Raw genomic sequence first — 25,473 nt, 5'->3', positions numbered from 1 at the left:
CCTTGTGAGTTAGGCATAAAAGCAATATCATTACTTTCACTTTCAATTATGCATTTCCTAAATGTCACTGCACTCCTCACATTCCCCATCCTTCCTTACCATCTAATTGTGTAAACAGAATATGGAAATGGGTATCAGGTGCCCCATTATGTCTTAATCTTAATTTTAGCATGATGCAAAGTTTGCCTTAAAGGCAGAGCCAGGACAGACGCCCCAGGCAACCTGGCCGGCCCCAGCGCCGACTTGGTGCTCACACGCATGAACAGCTGCACGCGTGCGTGAATGGTCATTGGCGCACACGTGTGAACAAACGATGGCGCGCATGCACAAACGGATGCTGGAGCGTATTAGTGAATGGATGCACAAGCCGACAGTCTAGAGAGGACCAGACTAGGGGGTAGGCAGGCGGCAGAGAAGGTACCTGCAAACTTCTGTATAAATAAAGCATAATTTGCTACTAAAAGTATTTTATTCTTTTCTGGGGGCAATGTGCATCAGCAGTTAGTGTAAATACTATAGTCATTTTCTACACAGTATTATCTTGTATTAGGGTTGCCACCTTTCCCTGTGGCTCCAGCCGGACAGGGGGTGGTCCCGTGACGTCAGTGGGCGTTCCCGTGACGTCAGTGGGCGGTCCCGTGACGTCAGTGGGCGGAGCTATGACGTCGTGATCGCCGATTGGCCGATCGCGGCGTCAATCAAGCTAATCCCGCCCGGTTTTCCTTATTTGGAAAACCGGGCAGGAAGCATTGAACCGGGCAGCCCTTCAAAATACCGGGCTGTCCGGTTCAAAACCGGACAGGTGGCAACCCTATCTTGTATGCAAAAAGCAATTAACATATTTTAGGTTTCCCTTTGTAACTCCCTGTATCTGTTGTTATATGTTATACAATTCCAGAAAATCAGCTGCATTTATTCCCTTGCAACTCCCTGCACCTGATACTAAATTGTTTCAGAACAGATGCATTTTACCTTGCAACTCCCTGGACTTGATCATTAATTGTTCCAGAACAGCTGCATGCATTCCTTTGCAACTCCCTGTGCCTGAGCATAAACTGTATCAAACCGGCTGCATTTTTCCCTTGCAACTTTCAGCACCTAGTCGTAAATTGTCCCAGAACAGCTGCACTTATTCCCTTGCAACTCCCTGCACCTGATCATGTATCAATATGCAGGAAAACAAACTTACAGCTGTTGTTCTGGAATATCATAACAGTAAATACTAATGTACACTGTTTGTATAACTTTTACAATGTAATGGAGGCAGAGAGTTGCATAGTGTATAATGATGTATAATACACAAAAGCCATGAATATCCTGTAAATTATATCCTTATAAACGGTGAGTAGTGATGTCATCAGTTATAAACGATGAGTAGTGATGTCATTTCTGTCACATGACTTACTAAAATTTGTGTATTATAATAAATAAAGTACCCCCAGTTGTAAAATATGAGGATATTAGAAGTTACCTCGGAGTTCCATGACCTGTATAAAAACACTCGGCCTTCGGCCTCGTGTTTTTATATGGTCATGAAACTCCTCGGTAACTTATAATATCCTTATATTTTACAAGAGGGGGTACTTTATTCACTATATTATGGACTATAGATTATGTCCAGCTGGGCAGGTACATTTGTGACTGATGCCTATTTGCTGTGGAACACAGGAACATACTGTTACACTTTAAATAAAAGAAAATATTATTATTACATTACTATTACAGTTTGTATTAACCTTCACATCTATTGCTTTATGTTGAACATTTAAGTGAATGATCAGGCAGCAGTATAAGACAGTTTTGTGCAGGATGGGTACACACAGGACAGAGGGTGGGAGGGGAGGAGTTTGGCTGCTACAGCTCCAGATTTCAGCCTGTCAGTCAGTGCTGTGACCACTTCCTGTGAGAGAATGAACAGCCAATCCCACTCTTCATTTCAGCCTAGCTTCTGACCTGTAAACATCTCTCTGCAGCTCTGATATAATGACAGTTTTAGGAGGTAAAATACTTTTAAAAAGTTTTTCTTTCTGCATCGTTACATGTTTTGAGGAAGGATGAGCAATATATCTGAATATAAAGGTTATATAAAATGACTTAACTCAGCAGCTCTTCAGTTTGCAATTTCAGCAATCTGGTTGCTAGGGTCCAAATCAACCTAGCAACCATGCATCAATTTGAATAAGAGACTGGATTATGAAACGATCTGAAAAGAAAGATAAGTAATAAAAAGTAACAATACATTTGTAGTCTTACAGAGCATGATTTTAAGATGGGCTCACTGTCCCTTATCTGAAAGCTGGAGTTAGAAGAAGACAAATAATTTAAAAACTATAAAAATAACCAATGAAACCAATAGTGATGAGCAAAAAATGTCGCCATGTACAGATTAGCCAGGGCAAACACAGACATCATTTTATCCTTCCCCTTCCACATCATCCAAAGGGATCTGAGCCGTCCCCTGCCTACATAAGGACATACACATAAGTACATAGTTTATTCATTTTAATGTGGAATACAAGCACCCAGATATGATCTGTTGGTGGTCAGATTTAGTACTAGTTGTTAGTTATAGTGTAGTAGTAGATACCATTACCAGTCGACCAGAGGTAATGTTAAAAATCACAGATATGTTTTTAAGAAATCGGCAACATGGTAGCCTTTTTCTTTTGAAAAGCAGTTGTAGCACAGTGGATAGGAGGTCCTCTTACAATGTAGGGCATGTGTGTAGCATTATACTGAGCAAAAATGTATGTGATTTTGCCTCCCAAAGCAGAAGCAAGGTGCCAAAAAAAAACGCAACAAAAAAATGTCATAGTTTTTTCACCATTTTCCACTAAAAACTTTGGAAACAAGACAACAAGCTACTTATCAGTCCCACTGCCCCCCCCCCCCCAGAGTTACTGCCCCTCCCCGCCAGCAGTTGCAAGGTCCTTTTCCTCCTGACGTGTACATTTGTAAAAGTTAATAGCAGATTAATTTCATCAGCTACTAAGGAAACCTTCTTTATCCAACAGTACATCAACTGTAACTCTAAATATGTTTTCTATCTGATTGAATGAAGAAAATGCAATAAACAATATGAAGGTCAAACTAGCAGGTCACTAAAAGAGTGCATCCAAGAACATGACAAATTTTAGAGATAAGAATGGAACATAGCTAAATATTTTAATGATTGTTCAGAAGGCAACACGAGGGAGTTCTTTTTGTCTGTAATAGGTATTGGGTAAGTAATCATGAATAACAGAGGAAAACACATCAATCAAAAGCTGTTGAGAAATGTTTTTTCTCATTAACTAGAATACCAATACATATGAATAATGAATTTGATGTCTCTTGCTATTATGTTTAATATTCTCAAAAGAAGTTTACTGTCAGGAGTGTTCGATGGTGCACCCTTCCGCGCATGGCCACCACGTGGGTTGCAGCGCCCGCTCGTTGTCGAGCAGACGTGTGATGTCATTGTTCCGCGTCTGGTGCAAAAATTCAAAATGAGAGGACGCCGAGGTCACAGGTTCAGTGCCAGATTTTAGGTCATGCTCACTAGTGTTCCTGGATGCTCCATAATTCGTGTATTACTGATTCGTGTACTTTTGACATCTTGCCTTGACTCTGACTGTGATCCTTTGCTGCATGTCTATTGAACTTTTGCCTGAATCCTGACTATGCTTTTTCTCAAACTTTTGGCTACCGCTAACTGGACTTTCAGCCTAGGGCTTCCTCCTTAGTCAGGACCTCTCCATCATTTAATCTGCAAGACCCTGACACTAATATGCTTAAAGGTTTTTAATTATCTGTTGTGTTTTTTTAGATTTGGCCACCTTGCAGAATTTTGTGGAACCCTGTACTCAGGGCCGCCATCAGGGGGTACAAGTGTTCTGGGCCCTGGCCTGAAGGGGGGCCGGCTGTGCTGCACTTTTAGACGAACCTGGGCCACCCTTCCGAACTGCCAAAGTCCCAAAGTGGCTGAAAGGAGACCTAATTTTATTCTAACTTGTAAGGGGGCCCTGGAGCCAATGTTTTTTAAAAAAATATTCTCTGGGCCCCAATTTTTTTTTTTACTTGTAAGAGGGGCCCTGGCACCAATGTTTTTTAAAAAAAAAATTTAATATGGGGGGCCCTGGCGCCAATGTTTTTTGTAAACTTATAGGGGGGCCCTGGTCACCAATTATTTTTTTTCACTTATAGGGGAGCCCTGACCACCAATTTTTGAAAAAAAACTTTTATGGAGTCCTGGTACCAATGTTTTTTTTTTTTTAATTTATAGGGGGGGCCTGGTCACCAATTATTTTTTTAGTTTGTAGGGGGGCCCTTGCCACCAATTTTTTAAAAAAAAAAAACTTTTATGGGGGGCCCTGGCGGCAATGTTTTTTTTTTTTAACTTATAGAGGGGCCCTGGTCACCAATTACTTTTTTTAACTTGTAGGGGGGCCCTGGTCACCAAATGTTTTTTTAACTTGTAGGGGGGGGCTGACCACCAATTTTTTTTAAAAAAACTTTTTGGGGGGCCCTGGAGCAACAGTTTTTTTTACTTATAAGGGGGCCCTGACCATCAATAGCTTTTTATAACTTTTGTGTGTTGGGGGTTACCTTTTTAGCGCTGATGTTTGTGTGGTCTTTTAACTGTGGTGTGGAGTGGGTGGGATCTGGGATGTTGTACGGGGCCCCGTGATTTCTAATGGTGGCCCTGCCTGTACTATATATATAGCAAAGTACTGACCATGTATGGTGAAGCAGGCCCGGACTGGCAATCTGTGGATTCTGGGAAATGCCAAAGGGGCTGCTATAAGGTGCCTTAGAAAGTCAGTATTTAGTGGGCTGATGGGGTTTTTTTTTGTTTTTCAAGCAATGCTTCTGGTGCTTGTGGGTTTAAAAGTGTTGTGTATTTCCTGTGATTCCAGTGCCTATGGTACAACAGTGCTAGTTGTAGCACGAAATTCGTAGGACCGCAGGACTGCATAGATGCAGATACGCTGTGATCTGATGAAATTTATTGCTTAATTTTACCTAGTCTTAGTCTGCACAAAAATTTCTTTCCTTATTAAGACAAATTGGGAGCAGAGGCACTGTTAACAGCGGGTATTGTTGGTAAACAAGAAAAAGCGGTTTGTGTTCCCTGGTGACTTTAAGGTGGGCAATACTGGACCTATTGCAGGATCATAATTGCAGCCATTGGATCAAGGATTGTATCAATGCACAATACGGCGCTCAATCTGACAGGACAATCAAATCTACCCAATTCATATCAAACCAATTTAGGCCAGATATTGGACCCACCTGCGGGATCATAATTGCAGCTGTACAACGCGCAGAAATGGTCCTCGATCAGATAAGAATGATCAATATCTGCCCAATTTTCAGACAGATACATACCATACACAAACTAATAACCTGCAGATTTAGTCTGAAGAACTGAATCGGCACTATATTGGCCCAAGTATGGCCACCTGAAATCCTCCATGAAACAAGGGGAAACCCCTGCCAGTACTGATGTTTACCAATAACATTTTGGGGCCCCAGAACTTTCAAAACTGACAGGGATTCGACACACTTCAGAGCAGGCCCGGACTGGCAATCTGTAGGTTCTGGAAAACGTCATTGGGGTTGCTTTAAGATGCCATAGAAAGTGACTATTAAGTGGGCTGGTGGGGGCTGTATGGGCCTCTGTGTAGTAAGGATGGCAGGGCCTATTTTAAATCCCAGTCCAGTCCTGCTTCAGTTAGGATCGGAGTAAATGAAGAATAAACTGTTATTTTTGGTAAATTTCATTGTCTTCCCATAAATCTTCTGCCACGATTTGTGAAAAATCTTCCCCTTGGGTTTCCACAAAAATACTGGGACCCTCTGATGCCACTATAAAAAACGAGCCCAAAAACTCAAGATGATTTTTGGTCAATTTCCCTGATCAATTTCCCCCTAAATTAGCCATTGTACCAAAATTGTGGAAAAAAAACTGTAACTTTAAAAAAAAAAAAAAAGAACTGAGCCCTTAGAGCAAAATGCTCAAAATCACTTTATTTCAGCTGTGTAATTTGCACAACAAAACTTCCTTTCTGGCTCGGATGGTGCCAAATATTGTTGGGAACAAGGAAAGCTTTTTTGTGGTTGCTTCCTCACAGGCAGAAAGTGAATTGTACTTTTTTTGCACATGGAGCTGACACTATTGCTAGCAACCACAAGGAAAATAAACACGTTTTTTTCCTCACAAAAGTAATAGATGTGAGAAGAGCAACCAAATTGTAAGAGTATACTCGCAGCCTCCAGCTACTACCGCGTGTTACTACAATCTCATGCCCGTACCAATCTAAACAATCCCATCCTTTCTCGTCACTCCCCGCAAGGCGGCTACGTGTCGCGTCACCGCGCTTATATACTCGAGGTGGTGACGCCACGGTCTCGCGAGATGAGATTTGTGACGTCGGGATTAGCTGTCAGGCAAGAGCCAAGGAGCTGGACATTAATGGCGCTGCGGGACGTTTAAGCAGCGATCCGGGACTGCGGGTTTTGTTAAGAAAATCAGGACTGTCCCGCGAAAAGCGGGACTTTTGGGCGGTATGAGTCTCATACTTTGTCTGAACACAGCGCGACCCCCTTTAGTTGTTATTTAAGTGTTCGGCTGAGAAAAATGCTCACCCCTACCTCATTTGTGATTTATTTAGAATTAAAAGGCAATAATTGTAACAATTAGAGGCCTTTGCGTTGCTTTGTTAGTGATAGCACACTGCCATATATATGTATGACTGCCCTAACTTCAGCCTCCTTCACTATTTTACATTGGAGTCATCCAGCCGCTTTGAGTGCTTCAGACATACCTCTTCTTATCTCTAAGTAGTGTACTTGTGTAAGCACTTCTTTTGGCTTGGTTATTATCCCAATGAAAGCCGTAGCACTGCTGCACAGCTGAAAACTTCCACATCTGCCTGAAAACGTGTTGGCCGCCAGTAAAACACACTAACTCAGACACCCTGGCACATCATGCGCTAGAAGATCTTACTGTCTACTGTTCTTTATGGCAACTTGGAATCCTCAGCAGCCCAAGGAACTCTGTTACAGATGCCAATTTAAGACCCATGTACCCTTGCCAAAAGTGACAAGTTAATTATATTTCAAATATGATGTAAATTGGCTTAGTAAAGGATAAAAATAATACCATCCCAGAGGGACCCAATGAGCGGAACACAGTCTGCAGCTTCGGACAGGTGAGTTGCAAGTATTGGTTAAAATTAACAAAAATTATAGGATATATATATTGTAATACACATAAGCTATGAATGAATATCTTGTAAATGGTATCCTTATAAATGGTAAGTTCTGATGTCATCAGTTATAAACGGTGAGTTCTGATGTCATTTTTGTCACATGACTCACTGAAATTTGTGTATTATAATAAATAAAGTACCCCCAGTTGCAAAATATGAGGATATTAGAAGTTACCTCGGAGTTCCATGACCTGTATGTGGCCTTGTGTTTTTTTTATATGGTCATGAAACTCCTCGGTAACTTATAATATCCTTATTTTTTACAAGAGGGGGTACTTTATTCACTATATATTCCCATTCTGTATTAAGGGGTCTCTGCTTTGATAAACCTTGCTTTTGCAATAAATAAATAAATTGACACCCTAGTTACCTGATAATAATTTAAAAGATCAAAGCAGAGGTCTGACCTAGATCAGTACAAATATGATTAGGAAAACAAAAAAAGGGAAAGTACCCTGCTTGACCTTTTATACTGTCACTTCACAGGGAGTAAGAGTTGTGAAGTGACAGTATAATAGGTCCAGCATCATGCTCTTCCATTCATATCTTGCATTTTATCTGTTTTCCCGAATCCTCGCTCATATTTCAAAATTTGAGTCTCGACCTTCTATAAATGGGAAATAACTAGTTGTATTTCAGGTAATAGAGTAATTTGTTTTAAAGAAGACTAGCGCGCTCCCATTAGAATAAAAACCAAGCATTTATGATCTAAGTTTTCGAAATGGTACAGGTATAGGGTTCGTTATCTGGCAACCTGTTATCCAGTATGTTTCAAATTATGGGAAGGCCGTCTCCTATTGAGTTAATTTTAAGCAATTCATTTTAAATTGATAAAAGTATAAACTTTTTTTATACTTGTACTTGATCCCAGCTAAGGTATTTTGAATCTATATTGGTGGCAAAACAGTTCTGTTGGGTTTATTTAATTTTTACATTGTTTTAGCAGATTATGGGAGTTTGCACACGGGCAGATTCGTGGAGATTTAGTCACCTGACGACTGATCGCCTCTTCTGCGGGGCGACAATCTCCTCGAACTGCCTTCCACCTGCTATAATGAGAAAACGCCAGCGCCAATGCACTCTTGGTGCTTCGAGGAAACTTCGGGCGACTGAAACGCCGCGAGTACATTGGTGATGGCGTTTTCTCATTATAGCATGTGAAAGGCAGTTTGGGGAGATTGCCCCGCAGAAGAGGCGATTTGTAGCCAGGATCTGGAAACCCCTGGTCCCACAACAATGTTTTTATATCCGCACCTTTTTTGGCACTGATGATCCGGAGTAGCTTGATAGGGTGTTGGTCTGAAACATTGCTGGTGCTCTGGACAGTCAGAACCCACAATGAAATAAAGGCTTTTAAGAAAATGTTTTCCTGGTGGGTGCTGTCAATTGGATGTGAGTTTGATAAACTCCTGGTCCCAAGCATTCTGCATAATAGGTCTCATACTTATACGGTCTTTCAGCAGTACAAACACAATGGTACGGATTATACATTTGTATTTCCAGAGTTTCATTGCTGGGCCTCATGCCTACTTGTTGATGTAACGGAGCTTATTTAAACTCATCCATTCACAGTATAGGTATAGGATCAATTATCCAGAATGCTTGTGACCTGGGGTTTTCCAGTTAATGTATCTTTCTGTAATTTGGATCTCCATACCTGAAGTCTGCTAAAATGTCATTTAAACATGTAATAAACATAAAAAGGTTGTTTGCCACCTACATGGGTTCATTATAGCTTAGTTAGGATCAAGTACAAGGTACTGTACTGTTTTTAATATTTTTTAAAAATTAGAATTATTTGTTTAAAATGGACACAATGGTAGATGGTCTTCCTGTAATTGAGAATTTTCTCCATAATAGGTTTCCGGATAAGGGATCCCATACCTTTACATAGTAAATATTCTACACAATTTCTGTGCATGTTTGAGAATGTAATTGCTCTCTGCCACTCGGATGCACTTGAACTTAGGGATGCACTGAATCCAGGATTTGGTTCTGGATTCTGCCAGGATTCGGCCTTTTTCAGCAGAATTCGGTCAAATCCTTTGGCCCAGCTGAACCAAATCCTAATTTGCATATGCAAATTAGGTGTAGGGAGGGATATCGCATGACTTTTTGTAACAAATCAAGGAAGTAAAAAATGTTTTCCCCTTCCCACCCCTAATTTGCATATGCATTTGGTATTCGGCCAAATCTTTTGCGATGGATTCGGGGTTTCGGCCGAATCCAAAATAGTGGATTCAATGCATCCTTACTTGAACTGTCCACCAGTGTGTATAAAACAAGAAGCATTCATACAAATCTTAGGGATAATCCATAAACTGTAAATAAAAAAAAAAACCTGCAATTAATGCTGATTTGTTAACTCTTGTAGGCCCCACTCTTGGAAGTAACAGTATATATAAATGGAAATTATGGTCAAAGCAATTCAACTTCTATAGTCCAAATACATTTAGCAGAGTAATGACACATTAATTTTAAAGCTGAAACCTAAATGGACTTTAGGATCCTCACTCAATGTATTGGGCTCCCCAAGGGTAGTCAGTCCTGCTGTTTGAGATCCTTTGCTTTAAAGAGAAACTATGCATTGAGTTTATGCGTTTGCAGAATTAAGAAAAAAAAAATGGATGCGAAAAAAGAGATACAATGTGCACCACTCTTTCCTGTGATCAGTTTTTTTATTTATTTATTTATTTTTTTTTCTTGACTGGTAGTTTTAAGAGAGAACTGTAACTGAATAGTAGAGTTCTTGTTTTGTGGATGGAAAAAAAGTTGCATGCCAGTACAAATCACATTGTTCCATTCATTTTCAACGGAACAACTCTCCAGCTTTTACTTTCCAAGGTTTTTCTGGTGGCTTTTCAAATTTTCTTAGGTTTTGGAAAATATGCTAGCTTATTTTTCATGTTTTTTTTCCTGCATTTATTTTCTCAGTCAAAAACTGTGATGAAAAAAATAGCCAAAAAATTGATAAATCTGCCATGAAAAAATTGATAAATCTGCCATGTCATGTATGGTGATTCCATTTAAAAAAAAAAAATCTCTTCTCCAGAAATCCTTAGGTCACAAGCATTTTAGATAATCGATCCCATACCTGTACTTCATAATGTTTCCCTGGAAACAACAGTATATCTTTGTTACTGCAGTCACATAAACTTTATTCTCTGTATAATTAAAATTATAAATATCCGTGGAAGTGTCCATACTGCTTGACTTGACTACAGAATCTTCGCTAAAAGTGTCTATAAAAAGAACGATAAAAGCTGCTGCATCAAGAGTTTATTGTATGGGGCACTCTGACAGGCCCACCCAACCAATATTGGCGTGAAATTGATCAGGCAGGTTTAAAAACCCTGTTGGGCTGAGAACCACATGGGCTAGCTAATCGGATCAGCCCAGTATCGCCCATCTCATTGTGGACATATTGGGAGCGGATCTTTAAATGTGTGGCCAGCTTTACTTAAATAATGCAGCACTGTTGGGGGTTTGTTAACTGATGGTGTTATTTTTCTTAAATATGTTGAGAACTCTTTAGCACAGGGAAGCAATTTGACAGCCTACACTCAAGAACACAATGCAAATATGGAGTGAAGGAATGATCATTGAACACACTAATCTGCACTTTCATATACTTGTGTGTTTAAGGCACATTGGTTTATGTAGTAAAAACTAAAATATACTTTTAGTATAGACCTGCATATATTACATAATCTGGCATTAAACAATGTGTTATTGTGCCATGTTCTTAGATATTTTTTGGAAAGAATTCTGACATAGTAGCTGTGTGTCTTTGACTCTTGCCAAGTGAGATTTATATAAGAGATCAGCTCTAACAATTTGTAAATCTGAAATGCCACACCGGTGCATTCTGCAGTCAAGCTTCCCTATTGCCAGATTGATGTCAGCAATAAACAGATCAGTTAAATTACACAGTTTACACTGCAAAACAAGCATGTGTAACTGTTAGGTTTGCTGGAATAGTGTGTTCATCTAACATCTTATATTACATCATACCTGTACCAACAATTTCATGCCAGTACACTGGATCTCCAAGTGAATGTAGCATCGGCAGATGAGGAGATGAAGAGGGCTTTTTCCCCTTCAACAGTTCATACTGATCGTACAGATTGTCTGCCCAATAAAAAGGCTGTAATACAGTATATATCTCCTCATAGCCCTATCTGGTCTGCAGGCCAGTTGTTAGAACCATGCCATTTTAGCTTCATTTTGTATGCTTGGTAGCATGGTGGCTCACAATGTCTTCTACCCACACTTTAAAACCAATGTTCAACCCATGTCTTTTTTGCCCACCAATTTTTCCCCAGCTCTGCTCCAGCCCCATCACATGCGCTGTATTAGAATTGGCCTTTCAGAAGCCTATAGGGGGAGAAGTGGGGGATGCATGTCATTATATTTTCTCATGGTTTAATATTTTATCCCCATGCACCACTTTGAGTTTGTGTTTTTCAAGGTTGTAGTTTCAGTAAAAACTCAATTTTTTTTTATTATGCCCTGAAGCTGCAAAAAGCTTGAATCCAAAAATACTGCAGCTATAACCTGTCGAGGCCATGAAGAAGTCAATGGCTCAGGTCACTTGCACCATTTGAAGATGTTTGTAGCCTTCATAATTTTTTTTTTCCGGTGCTTTGCGCTTCATAACTTTTTTCCCCTGATTGCAGTCATTCCAGTTTTTTCATAAGTAAGCAAATATTCGAGTTGTAAGTTTACTCGAGGTATAAAAAACAAACCTCACAAACTCGACCTTTGATAAATAACCCCCTAAGAAGCATACATGCAGTTGACCCTAATTTGCATGGGGCACCATGATATTGAAAGCTCTTCTGGGGCAGGGACTGATGTAAATAATGAAGAATCTCTGCTGCTTGACATGTGGACGCTATAAATAAAGGCTAATGAAAATAATGTCAGCTGACAAACTGCAATAAAGTTGTTTTTAGTTATATAACACTGTGAGAATAGAGAGTGTTTGTTTTAGAGTGCACTGGGTCATTTTTTTTTTGTTTGTTTTTGGTTGATGTGTTTAGGGGTGAAGCTGGTGCAGTTTTCTTTAGACTGTTCAAATCAAGCACACCTTTGGTAAAGGCCCATTTTGGCTCATAAACAGATTAGATATACATCTGTTCTGTTCCAGCCATAGGTTAAACAATTTCAGCAAATACATTTTCATCACATACCTTCAGGTATATAATTGGCTTTCATACTGGACTACCCAGAGCATTGCTTTGGGTTACCCTAAAGGAACAGCACACAGTTTAAGAACAACTTGCTTAAAGGAAACCTGTACCCCTAAAATTAATACTTAAGCAACAGTTTATATCATATTTAGTGGCATAATAAAAAATCTTGCCAAACTGGAATATATATTTAAATATTGCCCTTTTACATCTCTTGCCTTGAACCACCATTTAGTGATGGTCTGTGTGCTGCCTCAGAGATCACCTGACCAGAAATACTACATCTCTAACTGTAACAGGAAGAAGTGTTGAAGCAAAAGTCACAACTCTGACTGTTGATTGGCTCATGTGACCTAAAGTATAGTTTCATTTGTTTGTTTGTGTGCACTTATTTTTTAAAATGGCAATTTTCTATTTAGGATTACCCAATGACACATACTACTAGTAAAGTATATCATTATGAAAATGGTTTATTTACATGAAGCAGGGTTTTACATATGAGCTATTTTATGCAATATATTTTTATAGAGACCTACATTGTTTGGGGAGTATAGTTTTCCTTTAATGCCTTGCTGTGATGTCCAAAGACTTGGGGTTTACAGACAGATACAGCTTATGCAGGAAAAATTTATGTATAACCAAGTCTTTCTCATTACACTAATATTGATGAAACTCGTGGCACCTCTGAGCCTGGTGCATTCACTTGCATTGAAAGTGCCCGTCTATACCAGAGAGTTAGCGGTTTTCCGTTGATCTGAATTAAGGCAGCTTGTGACACTTTTCAGCTTGCCGAAATACGCCAGGATGTGCCACGTACCATAGTACGTGGGTCCGTTCTTGCTGTATTTGCCATGCATGTATTCCTAGAAATGCATTTGCACTGAACTGCTGGCAGTACATGTCATTCAGTGGTATTGTTTTGTGAATACACAAAATTTAAAACTAAACTGCAAGATTTTGATATTTGCTCTGTTTACATAAGGCTGATCTAGGCTGTTTGGACTAAAATAGCCTCTCTGAGATAGTATAACTATTTGTCTGCTCTACCACATGTACACAGACTTAATTATATAAAATGGTAACAAGTTGTTGAAGGCCTATGTTTGACTATTGCTTCATCAGCTGGACAGTCCTTTAACTGTTGTGCTAGACTCATTAGGGAGCAAACAACATTTGAGCAACATAGGAGCAAATTCTTTTAAGATTTCATCACCATAGTGGTGTTTTCCATTGTAGTAGAGAGTAATAGAGAGTATACCCAGTTAACCAAAGTATCAGCTATACATAATTGAATATTTAGTATATTATTGCATATTTAAAATTATTTTAGCTTGGTGCATATGTCTCTTAAACTAGCCTTAGAAGTGCAAATTATTAGGCTTTATAAGACGAAAGTATGACCAAGTATAACCATTCAGATTAATATAGAGTAATAAAAAGAACAAATCACATGATGCTCGGGCCATTAATTGACAGACCGCAATCATACCAAAGTTATGTCCAACAAATACTAATGACAATCCCCCATTGATTTAGTCAGGCAATACATGCAGAGATCTTATCAATCTTTTAACCTGTCCTATGGACCGAACGGCCGATCGCCATGACACGAAAATGTCGGGACGCTCCACACATGGTCTGAAAATTGTACGAATCTTATTTTCGTACCATAGTATATTTGCATCTATGACCATCTTCAATAAGTTAGGAATTGATATTCAGAGCCTGGGTAGTTCGGAACGGTAATCTGATTGTATGAAGGGTTGGCATGCCAGAGTTTAGTGTTTTAAAGATTTACATGAAAACGTAAATCCCCTGTATGTGGATTTTATATAAGCTTGTTTTAAGGGTAAGGCCACATGAGGAGATTCAGGGAGATTTTGTCACCTGGCGACTAATCGCCTCGTCTTCTGAGTGGCAATCTCCCCGTACTGCCTCAGCGTGTTTTCCCATAGGCTACAATGAAAAGTCGCCTGCGCTAATGCACATGCGGATATGCGTTTTCTATAGTCGCCCGAACTTGCCTCACTGAGGCAACTATTGAAAACGCATCGACGCGTGTGCTTTAGCTCAGGCGACTTTTCATTGTAACCAATGGGAAAACACGCTGAGGCAGTTTGGGGAGATTGACGCTCAGAAGACGAGGCGATTAGTCGCCATGCGACAAAATCTCCCCGAATCTCCTCATGTGGACTAAAGCTGGCCATAGATGTTGAGATTTTTTAAAGATCAGATCCTGATCGTGAGACCAATATCTTCTCAGAACGATCGTACGATCGTACGAATTTACCATCAACTAAAAAGACCAATTTGGCAGGAAAACAAAGGGGAGCTGCCTGCTTGGCCCTGCAAACATAGAGAGATTGCACTGGGGCCGACACAGATTTTTTGACCTGGCCGATCAATTTCCCGACAGATGTCGGCCGAAAAATCGTAAGATGTACGATCGTTTGAATACCACTAACCGCACGATAATTTCGAAGGATTGGTCGGACTTCCCTAAAATCGGTCGTTCGGCAAGAAGAATCGTCGCGTCTATGGGGACCATAACCCTAAGAAGCATTAAAGGGGAATCACACATGCAAAATTTATATGATCAGCATATATCTTCTGGCTCTAGAATATCTAGCCCTTGAAACCGTTTGTCTTGTGCATAGCAGTAGTGCCTCAGAGTTTAGCTTTTACAAATCAACCCTGTAAGACAGCTGTTTGCCAAAGGGATTGGTTTCCTACAGTGATTGCTTCTCCGCAAGATTTGTAACCTTTGTGTGAAAGCTTTAGGTATTATGTAAAACTACCATTCCAGTGGCTAGTGTCCACCTGTCTCCTATCCAATCTGCTATTAATTTGTACAAACACTGATTCATCTTGTTTCTCACTGTGGGAGTCTAGAGAAAATAAAGCAAATAATGCGACTAGCATATGAATGAAGTGTACACTATCATTTTTTTTCTTAAAGGAATAGTATCAACAAAAAAATCATGTTTTAAAGTAATTCAAATTTAATTTACTGTTGCCCTGCATTGGTAAAAGTTATGTGTTTGCTTCAGAAAGACTACTACTATAAAGAAAGCTGCTGTGTAGCCATGGAGGCAGCCAATCAAGCTGAAAAAAAAGTAACGGCACAGGTTAGATAACATATAAGCTCTATAATGGAATTTAATGGTGTTCTGCAGAGTGCATATGTGCTATGTAACAGCCGCCCCCATGGCTACACAGCAGCTTATTTATAAAAACTATAGTAATCTTTCGAAAGCAAACACACCAGTTTCACCAGTGCAGGGCAAAACTATATTATGTTTTAATTACTTTAAAACACCTCCATTTGGTGGTGTTACTGTTCCTTTAAATAGTCTACAAGGGTCCATGTCAGTGTTAGTGAATTTGTTTTATTCCATACATAAAGTGATTTTTGTTACATGTTTGTTTTTGTCTAAATGCACTGAACATTGTGCAAGAAACTAAGTCTTGCATGCAATATACAATGTAATGTTTTGTGCTGTAATATTGACAGTGTACGATTTCTTTTAAGCATTCTAATTTCTTTATGTGCTGTACTCCAACCAGTTGGGGCTTTTAAGTCCACCCACCCTAATCTCTCCTAGTTATTCATTTATTTAATATATTTTTTTATTACTTCACACCATTGAAATAATTGGACATAGAGGCCCATTTATCAAAGGTAGAATTTCAAATTCATGTGAATTTGTTTTTTAATTCAAATATTCTCACAATTTGACATGGAGGTTATTTAAAAAAACATTTTAAATGTCTAATATTCTATTGAATGGTTCCGACTAGAAAATTTTAATCGTATTTGATTCATATTCGATTCGTACAAATATAGTTTTACTCCCCCCCCCCCCAAAAAAATACTTGAATGTCAGAAGGCTATTAACATCTCCAAATGGCTCAACGGACCTTTGCCATTGACTTGTAAATGAACTCGGCAGGTTTTAGGATGGTTTCCATGGTCGAGGTGTAATTAATCTCATATTCAAATGTACATTTGATTAGGGAATTAGAATGTGTGAATTTTTACACTCAAAAAATTGAATTCAAATTTACTATTCGACTCTTGATAAATCTGCCCCTTAATCTCCCTGGTGGTAAAGATGAATGGGTAACTAAATCAAAATTGGCAAAATCTTGGCAGTTAATTTACAATTAAATGTTAATTTTATACATACACACAAGTGCTGTTTCAGTCTGCAGAAGGCTCAATGGGACGATTATTACAGATTTTGCAATAAAAGTGCTCTTAGAAACCGTGAATTTGTGCTGTGCACTGGAATGAATGCTTGGAAGGCTAGATTCCTGCTTTTTCACTCATGAATCTTTCTATGAAATACTTTTAAGAAAAGAATCACTAATTCTGTGTTTGTTAGCATGGAAGACGGGAATATGACTGACAGTTTTTGAGAAGCAAGCCCAAATCTGTAATAGAAGACCAGGGGGTGGAAGCAGAAATACATGCTATAAATTGCAGCAGTTTTCTCTTGTTCTGATGTGCTCAATTTCTATGTTTTTTAACATGCATGTTTGTTTCTTTTGTCTCATGTCTTTCGGACCAAAGGTATGTTTCAGAAATTACAATCATTTTAATTTTATCTTCCTGTTTTCCTTGTTATAAGAAGCTATGACTGAATTCACTGTATAACTTGTCTTTCACCTAAGCCCACCTCCCTATGCATTAATTCCATGAAAATGTTTGTGTATAGTTGCAGGAATCGCTGTTCTAAGAATATGTTCTTCTGTCTTGTTGCTTATCTTCATGCATTATACTGCACTTGTCCTGACTAGAAAGCGATCGTAAAAAAAAAGATAATGTGGAACTTTAGCACTAATTTAGAATTAATATTCCACCTTTGTTTATGTTTAATAATTTGTAACTTATTCCATGTAAAACTGATGATGAACATACATTTAAAAAGTAGGAAGCACTCCTTGGAAAAAATAAGCATCTAAACTTCATTACGGTAATTAAAATAGAAGGTACATAAATCATATTCGTCCAACTTTTCAGTGCAAGACACACTTGTAACAAATGTTCAACTAAACTATATTGTCATACAAAGATGTCTGTGCAGTCCTGAGCCCAGTAATATCCTTGCATCTAACCAGTTGGTCTGCATTTGGGAAACCATAGAGCTTCAGAGTGTTCCAGCTGCTAGAATATCATTGATGTACATGATTAGAATGTCGTCAAAGTTGTGTGTAAGTCACTCGGCTAGTATGAGAGCATACTACAGTAGCATTTGGGAATATTTTAGAAAGATTTACTGTGGTATAAAAGCTGCCGTTATACAGCACTGTAAATATGTGACTGATTAAAGGGGACCCGTCACCCAAAAATGTTTTCAAAGTTCTATTTTATCACATTAGTCAAGAAAAATGAACTTTAAAGGGGTTGTTCACCTTCCAAACACTTTTTTCAATTTAGTTGTTTTTAGATTGTTCCCTAGAAATAATGACTTTTTCCAATTACTTTCGATTATTTATTTTTTAAGTTTTTTCCAAAATCTAAGTGTAAAGTTGAATGTTCGTGTCTCTGGTGTTTGAGTCTGGCAGCTCAGTAATTCAGGTGCAGATTCTGAACTGTTACAATTTTGCAACATTTAGTTGATACATTTCTCAGCAGCATCTCTGGAGTATTAGCAACAATTGTATCAATTCTAACAGCTGCCTGTAATGAAACCCAGAGATTCTGCTCAGCAGGGACAAAGATAAGAAATGTATCAACTAAATGTATCAATTTAGAACAGTTTACAGGATCGGCGACCCCCCCTCCCAGAGCTGCTTCAGAAGGAGAGAAATGACACTTTATACTTCAATATTAGAAAAACCGTGACACATAGAAAATAGAAAGTCATTGGAAAAAGTCGTTATTTCTGGTGATCTATCTGATAACAAATAGTTGTTTGAAGGTGAACAACCCCTTTAATTACACAATATAAATTATTTGAATCTTGTTTCCTTCAGTCTGGAAATAGTTATAGCAAGCAGGCAGGAGCCATTTTGTGCACACTGTTATTAAGACAAGCCTTGTATTATTTCAGAATCTTGTTTGTGCACTAGAATGGGGGACCTGATGTCCATCCCTATGCCCTGGCTACACAATTAAACGGTGAAGAGAACAGGGGAATGTGGGGAGAGCAGTAATTTCTAGGAAGTGCTGAATGGAAAGTGAAAGTAATTGTCTGCCCTGCTTCTATGCCTAAGGCATAGAGGAGGGGAAGACAATATTTGATTGGCAGCTGAGATTTTTAAATGAGCTTACAACAACTATAAATTCTTTAATACAAAATAGAAATTGGATTTCATGTTTAATTTGAAAACGACTTCTATTATAAGGATTTTTGTTTCTGAGTGACAGGAAATCCTATATCAGTAAAAAATGCAACAATATTTCACTTTCAACTACAGTGAAACCTCAATTTTATATACCCTGATTTTAAGTTTCCCCTCATTTTACATTGTTTTGTAGTCCCACCTATATATAATGCATAATACATTTCCCTGATTTTACATTTTCCTGGATTTTACACCATTTTTTTCTGGTCCCTTGGAAAAATGTAAAATGGGGGTTCTACTGTACATTAATTGGTCTCTTCAGATCCTAAATGTTTACAGAGTTGTTAAAGGAAGGATAGACGCAACACAGTGGGAAACATGCAACTCTACCAGCTTTTTTTAAACATGTTGCTGACATCAAATTTCAAAAGAAACATGTATTTTTTTTTTTAGAAAACAATAATATTTCTCAGTTTCAACATTTGATATGTTGTCTTTGTACTATTTGCCATTACACATAGGGTTTAAATGATGAATCTGTGTGATAAGGACCTACAAACTAAAGCTGTCCATACATGTTATGGGGCGAGGAAAACTGAATTCACTGGGTGTGCAGATATGTTGGGCACCACCCAGTGAATCCAGTTTGTATTCCGTCCGGTGCTGCTCTGTGGAAAAATGCACACGCTCAGGGAATTTTTAAAGCAGTGCCACTCCTACATCGTTTAACTTTCTAGGCATCCCTTGAGCAGACCGAAATCATAGCTGAAGAATGTGTTTTATAGAGCTGCATATATTACTTGTGGCCATGCACATCAGTCAGAAATCAGGAATCCCACCATTGTGCTGGTCAGCCATCAGTTTTATTTCTTGGTGGTTTCAAATCAGAAAAATAGATGGATGAAGGCAAATATGTAACCGGGACTGTAGAACTCTAGACATGAGACCAGGCTGAAATAAGGAGGAGTAGCTGTACATACCAGCAGTTGTGCAGAATTTATATGCTGCCCTGCAGGTGAATGGCATTTGGAACATACCATTCTTAGAAAATTCTTAAATTTCTTTAGCAAAAAAACCTAAATAAAATAATACACTTTTAAAATGCTAGCCAACAAATTAACATTTGCTCAAAAAAAACAAACTAAGAAACTTTTAAGTCTCTTTTGGAGGCTGTGTGTTCAAACCGTCTGGAGGAAAGGAGGTTTCATCATAATATTGGAAAAAAATTAAATTACGGAATTCTTTCCCTGAAGTAGCTCTACTGTCATTGGATAGCTTGGAGGAAGGGTTGAGTGGCTTTATTTTTTTTTTCAAATTAGAAAATACTGGGTTTACTGAAACTAGCTTTATCACCAAGTTGTTTCAGTAACGGGTCTGATTGCCATCTTAGAATCGGGAGATAATTTTGTATTCCCTTCTAAGGTGAATTAGAAAGCTTTCAGATGAGGGTTTTCCCCATTCCTCTAGATCAGGGGTCCCCAACCCCCAACCATTTTTACCAGTGAGCCACAAAAATTGGGGAGCAACACAAGAATGAAAAAAGTCAAATGCCAAATAAGGGCTGTTATTGGCTATTTGAAAGCCCCTATGTTGACTTGCAGCCTACAGGAGTCTCTGTTTGGCAGAACACCTGGTTTTTATGCCACCAAAATTTGTCTCTGAGCCAGGGGGACCACTGCTCTAGATCAATTAACAGTTAGGCAAGTTAATGTAGACCAAAAGGTTTAACTTGATAAGGTTTTTTTTTTAACCTACTATGTCAATATGTTCTCCATCAAGTATTAATGCCACACCTAATACCTTGTGGGTTATAAAGTCACTGATTGCATGAAGGTCATGATGTATTTTTTTATGTCTGGCTGCTTTTCTGTGCCGTCATGCAAAAGACAATAAAGAACTTCTTATCATATACAGTGTAAGTACTCTGCAATTTCACCCTTAAGAATAGCTTATTTATAAGCAGTTTATAAAAGGAAGGACAGTAAAATGATCCTACAGCTTGCTGTTTTTCCACTTCTTTTCTTCACTCACAAGGCCGCACAATACAATATTTTACAATATATATACAGTATATATATATATATATATATATATATATATATATATATATATATATATATATATATATATATATATATATATATATATATATATGTGTATATATATACAGTGTATAGATATATACAGTGTATAGATATATACAGTGTATAGATATATAGATAGATATAAATATATATATATATTTATATCTATCTCTATCTATATATATATATCTATGTATCTATATATATATCTATATATATATCTCCACAAAAACCGCACACATAGGACTTGTTAGTGCAAAAAATTGAAAAAATGTTTTATTCCGACGTTTCGGTTCACATACAGGAACCTTCCTCAGGTGGGGTACCCCACCTGAGGAAGGTTCCTGTATGTGAACCGAAACGTCGGAATAAAACATTTTTTCAATTTTTTTGCACTAACAAGTCCTATGTGTGCGGTTTTTGTGGAGATATGTACAAGTTAGTAATTTAACCAGCACCTGGGCAGTTGCCTAATAGAAAAGTGTGCTCCAGTTTTTGGACTTGCTATATCTATATATAGATATATATATCTATATATAGATATATATATATAGATATATATATCTATAGATATATCTATATATCTATATATAGATATATAGATATATAGATATATAGATATATAGATATATAGATATATAGATATATAGATATATAGATATATAGATATAGATAGATATAGATAGATATAGATAGATATAGATAGATATAGATATAGATAGATATAGATAGATATAGATAGATATAGATAGATATAGATAGATATAGATAGATATAGATAGATATAGATAGATATAGATAGATATAGATAGATATAGATAGATATAGATAGATATATATATATATATAGATATATTCAAAATGTGAGCCTTTACACTGGGAAAAGTGTGTACATTTTTAGGTAAACCTCAGCAATAATATAGTCCATTATAATCCAATTCATACCTCTGCTTATGTATTACAAACTGCTTTTGAGTGTACCATATCCTTGACAACCTCTTTTTATGTCACCCTAGAGGAGACATAAAAAATGCCCCCCCCCCAACATTTCAAGTTTTTCTTCTCCGTATTTATCAAATTTAATTAAATTTGGTTGTGTCTTCTCACTGGTGTTTTTTTTTTACCAAGAAAAATGCTGAACCATGAACCTGCTGAGATCCATTTAAAACCATTAGGAACGACATATGGAGATTTGCAGCTAGTCTGGTTGCTCGATACCGTGACCCTAGCAAGCAGGCAGTTTTTTAATAATAATTAATTTGGGGTTAGATTGCCTTATAATTTTCAGTTTTTATAGTGCTAATATTAATCACTATTTCTAGTAGGGCTAGAATATCCTATTTAATTAAAAGCAGTTAAAAAATAATGTGAAATTGTTCAATGCTGTACAATAAAAGAACAAACAGAACATTTTTCTAAACAAAAAATATTTTGGGGCTTTTTAAAAAAAGTTTTGTGGTGATAAAGCCATTATGATAAGGTGGGGTGGTACATCTAACCAAGGTCCTGATTGTTAAACCAAGGTTCCCAAATAGGATAATAAAGTGTCAAATTAGTGCTTATTGTTTTCCTTTAAATAACTGGCATGCGGTTTTCTCTGCACCACTTTAGGGATGTGATCTAATCAACCTCAGACTTCACCTCTTGTACAAATTGCTAGTAAGTTCCTATTTCTTTGTGTGGTTTATGTGGTTCATGCATGAAGCTGTTCATTTTAACTTGAGACCTTACTTTCAGTATTGATTTAGTTTATTATTATAATATTTACTTCAGAGTTGTTGATTGAGCCCTGCAGTTTGGGAACCTACGATTTTGATTTTTTAACTATAGAGAGGATTCTTATTTTATCCAAAATATTTTCTATAAATGTAGCCATGTACTACAGTTTTAAATAAGTGCTATGATATAAAAGTGTGCAATATTCCATAGGTTAAATGCCAAGCACCTATTTTGTCTGTGTTGTTCCTTTGCTTGAGTGAGACTATTTCTCAATGGCCTGCTAATTTAATTACCACCTTCTGCTACACAGTTCCTCACAAACCCCAAAGGAAACTGGGAAGTGGAAGAAGTTTGTCTTTTCGAACATATATAACATGGATATATGATATCTCTTGGGGAGCACCGTGCCAGGGCCCAAAAGCACTTGGCAAATAATCAAACAGATATGCACGGTTACTCACTTCAGGCATTTATTTGTGCAAAATCACGACCGCAATTAATTACAAAATTGTGAAAAATAAAGTAATATCATACCATGTGGCAATGTCTTCCCACTGTCTGCATACCTCATGTATGAGTGGTTGACATGAGGTATGCGGACAGGGTGAAGACACTGCCATGTGGTATGATATGAGTTTATTTTTCACAATTTTGTAATTAATTGCTGTGGTGATCTTGCACAAATAAATGCCTCAAGTGAGTTACTGTGCCTATCTGTTTCAGTCTTTCCCCTGTTCGGTGCATTAAATAGTTGGCCACTAGAAGGGTGGCCCACATGGGGCATAAGTGTTCAGTCTGCTTCTGATCCTAACTGCGTAGGAACAGTTATGTCCCATGTGACTTCCCTTCTAAGCTTACTGACTAGCAAGTTAAAACTGCAAAGGAGGAAATTGTGTTCTGGCTATTACATTAGACATTCACTCCAATCTTTATAAATTACATTCAAGTGCAATCTGCTGATTGGTTGATATGACTTGGTGACTTTTATTACATTACCTTTAGTTGTTATCTGACACTGGTGCATTCTATTAACCACTGTTATAACAATGCATTTGTGTTCCACTTCTAGAACACCTTCAAGCCTACTTGTGGCCTTCATTAAAGGATAACTAAACCCAAAAGTTAAACCCTATACCCTACCCTACATAGACCACCACTCCCTCCTTTCCTGCCAGCCTAACTGCTACCCCGGGCAAATGCCCTTAACTCTTTACTTACCCCTCGATGCAGATTCTGTCCAGCAGAGTTAATGGGTGCCATCTTCAGCCACTAATGTAATCTTTGGAATGAGACCGGCGCTTCAACAATTTTCGCGAGTTTCGGTGCATGCGCAGTTGTCGCTAGAGAGGAAATTGGTCCAACTGCACATGTGCCGCTATGCCGGCGTCGTTCCGAAGATTACCGAAGAGAAGAAGATGGCTGCTGTGAACTCTGCTGGGCAGAATCTGCACGGAGGCTGAAGTAAAGAGTTAGGGGCATTTGCCATGGGTAGCGGCTGGGGGGCAGGAGGGAGATGGGGTCCGCGTGGTAGAGGTTTTTTTTAACTTTTGGGTTGAATTCTTGGGCACCTTTCATTGAAAAATAATATATTCTGCTCTCCTGTTTAGGGAAAATATAAAATTTTGCCCAACAAAAGCTCAAAATGAGTACTGGGATGGTGCTCCCAATGCAGTTACATGCATGCACTTGATGAACGTGTATCTTGGCTCGCTCATACCTCCAGTGGGGGCAACACTTTTTGATCATAGGTGCCCTTTAATCATGCCACAAAATCCAGCTCTTGATTTTTTTTTTTTTGTGAATTTTATTCTACCTCATAGAGACTATTTGGCATTGCTGCAGATGTACCATAAGGTTTATGATTATACTGTAACGTTGTTTACTCCTGTACTTGCAACACTTGACCTGATACATTCTGAACAGAAGCTATCCCAATATGTAATAATGTTTGCCCAGGAGAACTCATAGCAACCAGTAAGATGTTTGTAAACAGGTGACCAGAAAATGCTACCTGCTGATTGGTTGATGGGCTATTGCTCCCGGGCAAACTTAGTGACAATTTTTAAATATGGGGGATGGTGTCTGTTCACAATGTGTATCAAATCTTTTATGTGGCATTGTGGGTTCTTGCAATTAAGGGCTAAATCAAGTTACCTTTTTTTTTTCTTGGGCAGGGGGACTCCTTTGTTTTGTGAGGTTCATTGGAACTGGCAAACAGGATGATTTGTATGAATTATCTGTGTATGTGACTAGCTTTGTATGTACTGAATAAGCAATGTAAGGACTCTGGTGATGCGGGAAATGATATAAAAATGGTATAGGTTTGGGATCTTTTTTTTTATAATGAATAATAGAACTGAAGAAGACTGTGAGAAAATGGTAGGGAGAAACACTTGTATGCAAACCAGTAATCATGAAATGTAAGTGCAGGACTGAATGGAATTGTTTGAAAATATATGAAGTTAACCTTGCTTCCCAGTCTTTCTGCTTGCTGGCCAATGCAGTAAATATTGGGTTTTTCATGCAATACCAAACTTCATATGGATCAGTATGTAAAAGTGTAGCTCCATTCTGTGTTGTATTTGGCAGAAGAGAGAGAGAGATTAGTTTTAATGTTTTATTGTAGATGGAGTGTGATTGAGACAATTTTCAACACTCTTATAAAATTATTTAGAGAAATCGGAAGAAGTAACAGTATTGTATGCTAGCCCTGTAAAACGCCTCTGGGGTATAAAACTGGAGCATAACAGTGATCTGATTTTTCTTTGTGTAGATCACATTTCAAGATGATATTCTGACAGTAAAAATATCTGGAACCCTCTAATTAAAGGTTCCCGCCTTCGTACGATAACACAGCACAGTTAATTGTGTTGGTAATTATGAGGTTCAAGGTGAATAGGATGTTGTGTATCGGCCTCACCCAGT

General features: G+C 38.0%; 1 protein-coding gene across 4 annotated transcripts in view; it reads left to right on the top strand.

Moving 5' to 3' along the window:
- The first annotated feature begins 6,389 nt into the window (after positions 1-6,389).
- Positions 6,390-25,473, top strand: part of arhgef12.L (Rho guanine nucleotide exchange factor 12 L homeolog) — a 112,050-nt gene continuing 92,966 nt past the window's right edge. For all 4 annotated transcript variants that reach the window (XM_018225772.2, XM_018225771.2, XM_018225770.2 and 1 more), the window contains exon 1: positions 6,390-7,196. In XM_018225772.2, the coding sequence (XP_018081261.1) occupies positions 7,165-7,196 (32 nt within the window). In that variant the 5' untranslated portion in view covers positions 6,390-7,164. The remainder of the gene's footprint in view (positions 7,197-25,473) is intronic.

This window comes from Xenopus laevis, chromosome 7L (assembly GCF_017654675.1).
Source record: "Xenopus laevis strain J_2021 chromosome 7L, Xenopus_laevis_v10.1, whole genome shotgun sequence".
Taxonomy (NCBI): domain Eukaryota; kingdom Metazoa; phylum Chordata; class Amphibia; order Anura; family Pipidae; genus Xenopus; species Xenopus laevis.
The sequence above is the reverse complement of the archived record's forward strand: the minus strand, read 5'-3'. Positions and strand labels throughout refer to the sequence as shown.